Source organism: Bombina bombina, chromosome 6, assembly GCF_027579735.1.
Source record: "Bombina bombina isolate aBomBom1 chromosome 6, aBomBom1.pri, whole genome shotgun sequence".
In the NCBI taxonomy this organism is placed as follows: Eukaryota; Metazoa; Chordata; class Amphibia; order Anura; family Bombinatoridae; genus Bombina; species Bombina bombina.
Genome location: NC_069504.1, coordinates 496,160,112 through 496,172,132, shown reverse-complemented (window position 1 = coordinate 496,172,132; position 12,021 = coordinate 496,160,112). Strand labels below are relative to the sequence as shown.

Sequence of the window (12,021 nt, the reverse complement as noted above, 5' to 3'; positions counted from 1 at the left end):
ACTAGAGAAACGGGGAGTCAGATTTACTCACAAAACTGGCAGAATGAAACATAAGTTTAAAAAATGTTCCACTCTTATCATACTGGGGGCAGCGGCTACAGTACTGATTTTGCAACAAAACAAGTTGTTTGCTATTTTTTTAACATTTTATTTTTATGTTTACTTTAATTTAACGTAAATGAGCACTGTATAACCCCTTAACGACCAGCTCTGTAACCTGTAAGACGCTGGTCTTTATGCCCTTAAGTACCTCACTTCAATCTTGGGCTTCTCTCAGCACAGTCTTGCTATTTTTAGCAAGATTGCGGCAATTTCTGCAGAGTGGGGCACTGCAGAAATAAAGTTGCAGAGTTATCGATACAGAGAGGGCCACTCTGTGGCCCTCTCTGCATCTGACAGCAGTGGTGCTGGTCGTTGGTGGGTGGGAGGGTAAGGAGGTAGGCGGCTATTGCGGGAGGGACGCCACGCTACAGGCGTTGGAAACCCCCCCCAAAAAAACAAAAACAAAAAAAACACTAGCTGAAAGTGAGTGGGGAGGAGGGGCAATCCGTTGAGGGAAAGGGATCTGGGATAGGGTAGGGTATGGAGGGGGGGGGCAGCTACATAAAGAAATAAATGGGCATTTTGCAGCAAACTGGGTACTGGTAAGCAGCTGCAAGTACTTACAATGGGGGGAGGGGGATCATGGAGGTTGGGAGGTAAAGTGGTCCTTAAGTGGCTAATATCCCTTCAAAAGAGCAAGGTCCAAACATTTTTCTTCTACATAAAAATGAGTAGCCTGAGGTTTTAAAAACTTCAATATCATCATAGATGTTTTAATAGCATTTAGAAACAGTCACATGCCAGTCTCCCAACTGCTCCAGTTTACTAAACTGGCCCACTTAAGAGTGCTACACACTTATGTTTTAAATGTAACAAGATTTTGGAGACATGAAATAGCTCTGTCCTCACAAGGGATCAGAACATTCTATGACAATTTTCTAATGGCTGTCAAGCCTAAGGCTTCACCTTCTAATACATACACTCACTGCACTAATGTCAGTTAAAGGGAAAGTCTACACCAAAATTGTTATTGTTTAAAAACATAGACAACGCCTTTACTATCCATTCCCCTGCTTTGCACAAACAACATTGTTATATTAATATACTTTATAACATTTAAACCTCTACATTTCTGCCTGTTTCTAAGTTAATAAACAGCCTCTTATCACATGCTTTTTTACTAGCTTTTCACAAGAGACTGCTAATCCATGTGTGCCATATAGATAACATTGTGCTCTGTCCTGTGGAGTTGTGCAGGAACCAGCACTAATTGGCTAAAATGCAAGTCAATAGATAATAAATAGCCATGTTATCAGGGGGCTGTCAGAAGAGACAGATACAAGCTAATCACAGAAGTAAAAAGTCTATTAATAGAACCATGTTGGTTATGCAAAACTGGGGAATAGGTAATAAGGGGATTATCTATCTTTTTTTATTTTTATTTTTTTTATTAACATTTTGGAGTAGACTGTCCTTTTAAAGGAATCATTGGATAATATATGACGAAGATGCTCAGTCCAATATCCAAACTGTGTTCAAGGTCACTCACCCTCTTGAGCAGGAAAAGAGAGAAAGCACTACAGACTGTGAAGAATGAAGCCACGACCATCATAATAACTGCAACAGCAACATTGGTTCGTAACATGGACACAGCCATAATCCAGCCACTGTAAGGATAAAAAATAAAATAAAAAATGCGCTCAAGAGAAGGGAAATTAAAATGAGAGAAAAAAAGTTGAGAGAGCTCAGAGAAAGTAAGTAAAAGGAATGTAAAGATTAATGAGAAGGGTAAGGCCTTTACCTGTCTCCCCAGCCTGGGATTCCCACTGTCTGTATGATGTATATTACAATCTGACAGAAGAATATTATGAAGAACAGGAAAAAATTGAAGGAGCTGTCAGTCCTGGAAAGAAAAATCAATTTTTGGGATCAAAAAAGGAATTTGCAGAACATAATGGAAGAGACCTAATAAAATTTAAAAAAGCAGAGACATGGGGCAAACAACAATAACAGCTGTAGTATTTATCGTGGAAAGACCAGCACAAGCAAATGTACTGCAGAAAACATTATGGTTCCAATTATATTTAAAGAACAAGTAAAAATCCTTTTTGAAGAAAATAAGAAAAGCGATAAGACAGGTGATACCTTTAATAACCAACTAATAGTGGATACAATTTCAAGCTTTCAGGACAATGAGGTCTCTTCATCGGCCATTCTGATGTACAAGTGAAGCTCAGTTATATTTATATACAGGGTAAAGTATATAGGAAATAACGGGCAGACTAACTGGGCCTATGGCTCTTATCTGCCATCAAAATCTATGTCTCTATATGAAAAAATGAGATATGTAAAAGTATAAACATTTGTTGTGTTCTAGTCATATGGGCTTTGGGGAAGGTTTCACAGGGATCTGTGAACAGGTTTGTATTTCCTGGACATGATTGCTTAGATATGCATAACAAGATGATGTTGCTACTTAGGTGTGAAGAGGCTGTATCCACTGGGTAGGGGTATTATACAAGTCATCTGTGTGATTCAATTGTGAGTGTTTTAATATCAAGACATTAGATGTACCATGTCCTTAGGAAAACATAATTTATGTAAGAACTTACCTGATAAATTCATTTCTTTCATATTAGCAAGAGTCCATGAGCTAGTGACGTATGGGATATACATTCCTACCAGGAGGGGCAAAGTTTCCCAAACCTCAAAATGCCTATAAATACACCCCTCACCACACCCACAATTCAGTTTAACGAATAGCCAAGAAGTGGGGTGATAAAAAAGTGCGAAAGCATATAAAATAAGGAATTGGAATAAATTGTGCTTTATACAAAATCATAACCACCACAAAAAAAGGGCGGGCCTCATGGACTCTTGCTAATATGAAAGAAATGAATTTATCAGGTAAGTTCTTACATAAATTATGTTTTCTTTCATGTAATTAGCAAGAGTCCATGAGCTAGTGACGTATGGGATAATGACTACCCAAGATGTGGATCTTTCCACGCAAGAGTCACTAGAGAGGGAGGGATAAAATAAAGACAGCCAATTCCTGCTGAAAATAATCCACACCCAAAATAAAGTTTAACGAAAAACATAAGCAGAAGATTCAAACTGAAACCGCTGCCTGAAGTACTTTTCTACCAAAAACTGCTTCAGAAGAAGAAAATACATCAAAATGGTAGAATTTAGTAAAAGTATGCAAAGAGGACCAAGTTGCTGCTTTGCAAATCTGGTCAACCGAAGCTTCATTCCTAAACGCCCAGGAAGTAGAAACTGACCTAGTAGAATGAGCTGTAATTCTCTGAGGCGGAGTTTTACCCGACTCAACATAGGCAAGATGAATTAAAGATTTCAACCAAGATGCCAAAGAAATGGCAGAAGCTTTCTGGCCTTTTCTAGAACCGGAAAAGATAACAAATAGACTAGAAGTCTTACGGAAAGATTTCGTAGCTTCAACATAATATTTCAAAGCTCTAACAACATCCAAAGAATGCAACGATTTCTCCTTAGAATTCTTAGGATTAGGACATAATGAAGGAACCACAATTTCTCTACTAATGTTGTTGGAATTCACAACTTTAGGTAAAAATTCAAAAGAAGTTCGCAACACCGCCTTATCCTGGTGAAAAATCAGAAAAGGAGACTCACAAGAAAGAGCAGATAATTCAGAAACTCTTCTGGCAGAAGAGATGGCCAAAAGGAACAAAACTTTCCAAGAAAGCAATTTAATGTTCAATGAATGCATAGGTTCAAACGGAGGAGCTTGAAGAGCTCCCAGAACCAGATTCAAACTCCAAGGAGGAGAAATTGACTTAATGACAGGTTTTATACGAACCAAAGCTTGTACAAAACAATGAATATCAGGAAGAATAGCAATCTTTCTGTGAAAAAGAACAGAAAGAGCAGAGATTTGTCCTTTCAAAGAACTTGCGGACAAACCCTTATCTAAACCATCCTGAAGAAACTGTAAAATTCTCGGTATTCTAAAAGAATGCCAAGAAAAATGATGAGAAAGACACCAAGAAATATAAGTCTTCCAGACTCTATAATATATCTCTCGAGATACAGACTTACGAGCCTGTAACATAGTATTAATCACGGAGTCAGAGAAACCTCTTTGACCAAGAATCAAGCGTTCAATCTCCATACCTTTAAATTTAAGGATTTCAGATCCTGATGGAAAAAAGGACCTTGTGACAGAAGGTCTGGTCTTAACGGAAGAGTCCACGGTTGGCAAGAGGCCATCCGGACAAGATCCGCATACCAAAACCTGTGAGGCCATGCCGGAGCTACCAGCAGAACAAACGAGCATTCCTTCAGAATCTTGGAGATTACTCTTGGAAGAAGAACTAGAGGCGGAAAGATATAGGCAGGATGATACTTCCAAGGAAGTGATAATGCATCCACTGCCTCCGCCTGAGGATCCCGGGATCTGGACAGATACCTGGGAAGTTTCTTGTTTAGATGGGACGCCATCAGATCTATTTCTGGAAGTTCCCACATTTGAACAATCTGAAGAAATACCTCTGGGTGAAGAGACCATTCGCCCGGAGGTAACGTTTGGCGACTGAGATAATCCGCTTCCCAATTGTCTATACCTGGGATATGAACCGCAGAGATTAGACAGGAGCTGGATTCTGCCCAAACCAAAATTCGAGATACTTCTTTCATAGCCAGAGGACTGTGAGTCCCTCCTTGATGATTGATGTATGCCACAGTTGTGACATTGTCCGTCTGAAAACAAATGAACGTTCTCTCTTCAGAAGAGGCCAAAACTGAAGAGCTCTGAAAATTGCACGGAGTTCCAAAATATTGATCGGTAATCTCACCTCCTGAGATTCCCAAACTCCTTGTGCTGTCAGAGATCCCCACACAGCTCCCCAACCTGTGAGACTTGCATCTGTTGAAATTACAGTCCAGGTCGGAAGCACAAAAGAAGCCCCCTGAATTAAACGATGGTGATCTGTCCACCATGTTAGAGAGTGTCGAACAATCGGTTTTAAAGATATTGTTTGAGATATCTTCGTGTAATCCTTGCACCATTGCTTCAGCATACAGAGCTGAAGAGGTCGCATGTGAAAACGAGCAAAGGGGATCGCGTCCGATGCAGCAGTCATAAGACCTAGAATTTCCATGCATAAGGCTACCGAAGGGAATGATTGTGACTGAAGGTTTCGACAAGCTGTAATCAATTTTAGACGTCTCTTGTCTGTTAAAGACAGAGTCATGGATACTGAATCCATCTGGAAACCCAGAAAGGTTACTCTTGTCTGAGGAATCAATGAACTTTTTGGTAAATTGATCCTCCAACCATGATCTTGAAGAAACAACACAAGTCGATTCGTATGAGATTCTGCTAAATGTAAAGACTGAGCAAGTACCAAGATATCGTCCAAATAAGGAAATACCACAATACCCTGTTCTCTGATTACAGACAGAAGGGCACCGAGAACCTTTGTAAAAATTCTTGGAGCTGTAGCTAGGCCAAACGGCAGAGCCACAAACTGGTAATGCTTGTCCAGAAAAGAGAATCTCAGGAACTGATAATGATCTGGATGAATCGGAATATGCAGATATGCATCCTGTAAATCTATTGTGGACATATAATTCCCTTGCTGAACAAAAGGCAATATAGTCCTTACAGTTACCATCTTGAACGTTGGTATCCTTACATAACGATTCAATATTTTTAGATCCAGAACTGGTCTGAAGGAATTCTCCTTCTTTGGTACAATGAAGAGATTTGAATAAAACCCCATCCCCTGTTCCGGAACTGGAACTGGCATAATTACTCCAGACAACTCTAGATCTGAAACACATTTCAGAAATGCTTGAGCTTTTACTGGATTTACTGGGACACGGGAAAGAAAAAATCTCTTTGCAGGAGGTCTCATCTTGAAACCAATTCTGTACCCTTCTGAAACAATGCTCTGAATCCAAAGATTGTGAACAGAATTGATCCAAATTTCCTTGAAAAAACGTAACCTGCCCCCTACCAGCTGAGCTGGAATGAGGGCCGCACCTTCATGTGGACTTAGAAGCAGGCTTTGCCTTTCTAGCTGGCTTGGATTTATTCCAGACTGGAGATGGTTTCCAAACCGAAACTGCTCCTGAGGATGAAGGATCAGGCTTATGTTCTTTGTTGAAACGAAAGGAACGAAAACGATTATTAGCCCTGTTTTTACCTTTAGATTTTTTATCCTGTGGTAAAAAAGTTCCTTTCCCACCAGTAACAGTTGAAATAATGGAATCCAACTGAGAACCAAATAATTTGTTACCCTGGAAAGAAATGGAAAGCAAAGTTGATTTAGAAGCCATATCAGCATTCCAAGTTTTAAGCCATAAAGCTCTTCTAGCTAAGATAGCTAGAGACATAAACCTGACATCAACTCTGATAATATCAAAAATAGCATCACAGATAAAATTATTAGCATGCTGAAGAAGAATAATAATATCATGAGAATCACGATGTGTTACTTGTTGCGCTAAAGTTTCCAACCAAAAAGTTGAAGCTGCAGCAACATCAGCCAAAGATATAGCAGGTCTAAGAAGATTACCTGAACACAGATAAGCTTTTCTTAGAAAGGATTCAATTTTCCTATCTAGAGGATCTTTAAACGAAGTACCATCTGACGTAGGAATAGTAGTACGTTTAGCAAGGGTAGAAATAGCCCCATCAACTTTAGGGATCTTGTCCCAAAATTCTAATCTGTCAGACGGCACAGGATATAAATGCTTAAAACGTTTAGAAGGAGTAAATGAATTAACCAATTTATCCCATTCCTTGGAAATTACTGCAGAAATAGCATTAGGAACAGGAAAAACTTCTGGAAAAACCACAGGAGCTTTAAATACCTTATCCAAACGTTTAGAATTAGCATCAAGAGGACCAGAATCCTCTATTTCTAAAGCAATTAGTACTTCTTTAAGTAAAGAACGAATAAATTCCATTTTAAATAAATATGAAGATTTATCAGCATCAACCTCTGAGACAGAATCCTCTGAACCAGAGGAATCATCAGAATCAGAATGATGATCTTCATTTAAAAATTCATCTGTAGGGAGAGAAGTTTTAAAAGATTTTTTGCGTTTACCAGAAGGAGAAATAACAGACATAGCCTTCTTAATGGATTCTGAAACAAAATCTCTTATATTATCAGGAACATTCTGCACCTTAGATGTTGAAGGAACTGCAACAGGCAATGGTACATTACTAAAGGAAATATTATCTGCTTTAACAAGTTTGTCATGACAATCAATACAAACAACAGCTGGAGGAATAGCTACCAAAAGTTTACAGCAGATACACTTAGCTTTGGTAGATTCAGCACTTGACAGCGATTTTCCTGTAGTATCTTCTGACTCAGATGCAACGTGGGACATCTTGCAATATGTAAGAGAAAAAACAACATATATAAAGCAAAATTGATCAAATTCCTTAAATGACAGTTTCAGGAATGGGAAAAAATGCCAAAGAACAAGCTTCTAGCAACCAGAAGCAATAAAAAAAAAGAGACTAAAAATAATGTGGAGACAAAAGTGACGCCCATATTTTTTCGCGCCAAATAAGACGCCCACATTATTTGGCGCCTAAATGCTTTTTGGCGCCAAAAATGACGCCACATCCGGAACGCCGACATTTTTGGCGCAAAATAACGTCAAAAAAATGACGCAACTTCCGGCGACACGTATGACGACGGAAACGGAAATAGAATTTTTGCGCCAAAAGAGTCCGCGCCAAGAATGACTTAATAAAATGAAGCATTTTCAGCCCCCAGGGAAGAGTCAAATTTTTTGAAGGTAAGAAAAAAATTATTAAATCAAATGCATTATCCCAAATATGAAACTGACTGTCTGAAAATAAGGAAAGTTGAACATTCTGAGTCAAGGCAAATAAATGTTTGAATACATATATTTAGAACTTTATAAACAAAGTGCCCAACCATAGCTTGGAGTGTCACAGAAAATAAGACTTACTTACCCCAGGACACTCATCTACATATAGCAGATAGCCAAACCAGTACTGAAACGAGAATCAGTAGAGGTAATGGTATATATAAGAGTATATCGTCGATCTGAAAAGGGAGGTAAGAGATGAATCTCTACGACCGATAACAGAGAACCTATGAAATAGACCCCGTAGAAGGAGATCACTGCATTCAAATAGGCAATACTCTCCTCACATCCCTCTGACATTCACTGCACGCTGAGAGGAAAACCGGGCTCCAACTTGCTGCGGAGCGCATATCAACGTAGAATCTAGCACAAACTTACTTCACCACCTCCATCGGAGGCAAAGTTTGTAAAACTGAATTGTGGGTGTGGTGAGGGGTGTATTTATAGGCATTTTGAGGTTTGGGAAACTTTGCCCCTCCTGGTAGGAATGTATATCCCATACGTCACTAGCTCATGAACTCTTGCTAATTACATGAAAGAAATAAGAGTTCACAAAGCCATGGGTCAGGTTCCATCATGCATTGAAAAAGTCACAGACTCATGATTTGTATTCCCAGATATTTCTTTCCCTCAGTACTATTAGTTAGCTATTAAAAGGAATCATCTGCATATCACTTTTTGTTATTTTCTTACAAAAGGATTTTTACTTTTCATTGAATACACTGATCAACACGGCACTGTCCTTTTCTGCAAATAATTTATATAAACTGTTCTACAGTTTTACAGAGTGAATTTTACACATGGAATGGTCCTGTAATAGGTCCTCTGCAAACACATACCTGAAAGCTTTATATAAAGGCCGGTACCAACACAAGAAGGCACATGGAGTGAACATGACAAACCACAAGATAGACAGGCCAAAATCCACTGCCCCATTGGAGTAGTTGGTAAAGTATGCCAGGCAGGCAAGGACATTGAGGAGCAGGGTGACTGCATGTACTGGGAAAAGAAAGAGGAAAATTGTTTAACCAAACAAATACATACAGTGCCCTCTCTTAAGCAAGTTGGTTTATTTTCCACAACTAAACAATTATTGGTCTTAGCGTATTTATAATTGACATACTCACACATCCACAAGTAGTAGACCATCTTGCAGGTGCGCTGATAATCTGCTGGGATGTCTGTGGAGAAGTCTTGATAGAAACAGGGTTTAATAGGACATTTTGGAGGTAAAGGAGGCCAGTTATTCTGCCTTACTGTGGGAAGAGAATGGCATACATCAGGGTAATAGACACAGCACCACAAGTTTGCAGAAAATAAAGATTGTATAAAGAGAGAAAAATACGTTTTCTGCTTTTATTACAATCCGTTCTGAAAAGATATTTTCCATTCTGTTTGAAAGAATGAGTGGGTTTTGTCCTACTCCTGTTTTTAAATCTAGAGGCAACCCTGATCTCATGTGACTTTATCTAGATGTATGCAATTTCACTTGCAAATGTGCTAAAACATATCCATCAATATGATGCAGTGATGTATAACATCAAATTTCCTGTTTCTTATTTCTGTCCAGTATTTACTTCTTCAGCAGTGCACACTTTGTTTTTAGATTTACAGTGGTCATTGATCTGCAGGTACATTATTATTAATAGGCTGAAAACTTTTTAAATATCAAATCACAACAAGATAGTTTGGCACTAAACTTTTAGCTAAAAAAATAATAATACTGCATAAGTATTACAAGGATATAGGCACCTGCTTACTCACAATTAATATTTAGGTTTCTCATTTCTTGCTCCTTTCTGTCCAGCTCAGCGGCCTTCCTGTCCAGTTCTTCCTGCTGCTGTAGAAGTCCCGCTTGTGCTGCCATTGCTACAGCCTGTATAGAGAGATGAGATAGATGGGAAGTGACTTTGTATAATGTAGCGGATTGGATTGGTCCTCTAGCCACAATGGAGGGGAAAGAAACAAAAACACTATATGGTTGAAAACTTTGGCCAGCTTATCTAAAAAAAAAAAAAAAAAATACTTCTTTGTTCCTGACTGGACATCTTGAGCTTATGGTACAGATTTCTCTTGGGTCTACACAAGTAGAAAGTTGTAACATAGTATAAATTAATACTACAGATCAGCTTATTAGTCTACAACTAGTTCACATTTGCAACTTCTGCTAATTATAAAAAGACACAGAATTGCCTATTTAAGATATATACCTTACCTAATAAAAAAAATGATTTGCCTTTGCTTTAGGTCAGTCTGTATCTGCTGTGGCTTCAATACCGGTTTGAGAGACTCAAGTTCTGCAATGCTTCCAGAGTTCCAGACTACAAGAGTCTGCCACAGTTGCTGCTCTGGTTACTGATCTCCCAGTATATCTGTACTATGTGTCTGAATTGTGTTCCTGCTTCAACCGTTGTCACTGTCCTATTTATATAAATGATATCTACCTATCCACCAGGTTTTAGTCATGTATATTTTATCAGCAAAAACTGGCAGACAGAACCAAACGCTGATCTCTACTCAGGATGATCAACCACTTTGTTACGCTCATCATGCACTTTGTTACCTGTGGGCACATGACAAGCCCTTTTTGGTCATACAGAGGGATCACTGTTATCAGCTAAAGCAAAAGGCCATTACTCCTTACTAATTCTTCTTGACCTGTCTGCAGCTTTTGACACAGTTGACCATCCTCTCCTCCTAAAAATACTACATTCATTTGGCATCCGAGACACAGCCCTCTCCTGGTTTGCATCATATCTCTCAAACCGCTCGTTTTCAGTTTCCTTTAACAACTTATCTTGTGATCCTATGCCTCTCTCAGTTGGAGTACCGCAAGGCTCTGTCTTGGGCCCCTTGCTTTTCTCTCTTTACACATCCTGCCTTGGAAAACTTATAGCCTCCTTTGGATTCCAGTACCACCTATATGCTGATGATACCCAAATCTATCTTTCCTCTCCTGATATCTCTCCCTCTTTACTCAACCAGATTTCTGACTGCTTCTCTGCAATTTTCTCTTGGATGTCTGCACACTACCTCCAACTCAATCTGTCCAAAACTGAGCTGCTTCTTATCCCCCCCTCTTCGAGACATCCAACACCTGACATTTCTCTGATGGTTGGAGACTCTATTCTCAACACCTGACCCCAGGTCCGCTGTCAACCCACATATACAAGCGCTTACCAAATCCTGCCGTTCACACCTACGCAACATTTCCAGAATTCGTCCCTTCCTTACTCAAAAAACTACAAAAATACTAATTAATTCCCTCATTTTGTCATGCATTGATTATTGCAATCTACTCCTAAATGGCCTTCCAAAACAACGCCTCTCCTCCCTCCAATCTATTATGAATGCTTCTGCTAGACTCATCCACCTAAGTCGACGATCTACATCAGCTGCTCCGCTCTGCCAGTCTCTACACTGGCTCCCCATACACTCCAGAATACAATTTAAGTATTAGCCTTAACCTACAAAGCACTCAGTCTAACTCCCAACTATATTTCCTCTCTTATTTCCCATCCCGTCCTCTTCGATCAACCTCTGACCTACGTCTCTACACTCCTGTAGTCTCTACGTCCCACTCCCGCCTCCAAGACTTCGCACGTGCTGCTCCTGTCCTCTGAAACTCTCTACCCCACTCCATTAGACTGTCTCCAACCTTGTATAGCTTCAGAGGATCCTTGAAAACCCACCTATTCAGAGAGGCTTACCATCTCTCCTCCATCCAGCAACCGAACCAAACTAATACATGAACTGCCTGACTCCACTGCTGCAAATACAACCAATGTAACAAGCTACCCCAACCTTATGTCTCTGCACCCTAAACCTATAGACTGTGAGCTCTCCGGAGCAGGGCCTCTTCCTCCTGTACTATATTTGTTTTGTTTTGTATTTTATCACAAATCCTTGTCATTGTATACCCCTATAACTATACCCAGCGCTATGGAATTTGGCGGCGCTATACTAATAAATGATAATAATAATCACCTATCAAATGTACCAAACTTGCCGTTCAGTAGACAGAAAGGAGGGGCTCTTACACCCACCCCTTCTCTCGGATACTTTTATGCTTCAGTG

General features: G+C 39.5%; 1 protein-coding gene across 1 annotated transcript in view; it reads right to left on the bottom strand.

Annotated features, from left to right (window-relative positions):
• Positions 1-12,021, bottom strand: part of SCAMP2 (secretory carrier membrane protein 2) — a 49,215-nt gene that overhangs the window by 14,072 nt on the left and 23,122 nt on the right. Inside the window, exons 4-8 of the mRNA XM_053717357.1 lie at positions 9,709-9,820; positions 9,072-9,200; positions 8,784-8,943; positions 1,844-1,945; positions 1,592-1,709 (exon numbers count right to left, since the gene is read on the bottom strand). Of these exons, the coding sequence (XP_053573332.1) occupies positions 1,592-1,709; positions 1,844-1,945; positions 8,784-8,943; positions 9,072-9,200; positions 9,709-9,820 (621 nt within the window). The remainder of the gene's footprint in view (positions 1-1,591; positions 1,710-1,843; positions 1,946-8,783; positions 8,944-9,071; positions 9,201-9,708; positions 9,821-12,021) is intronic.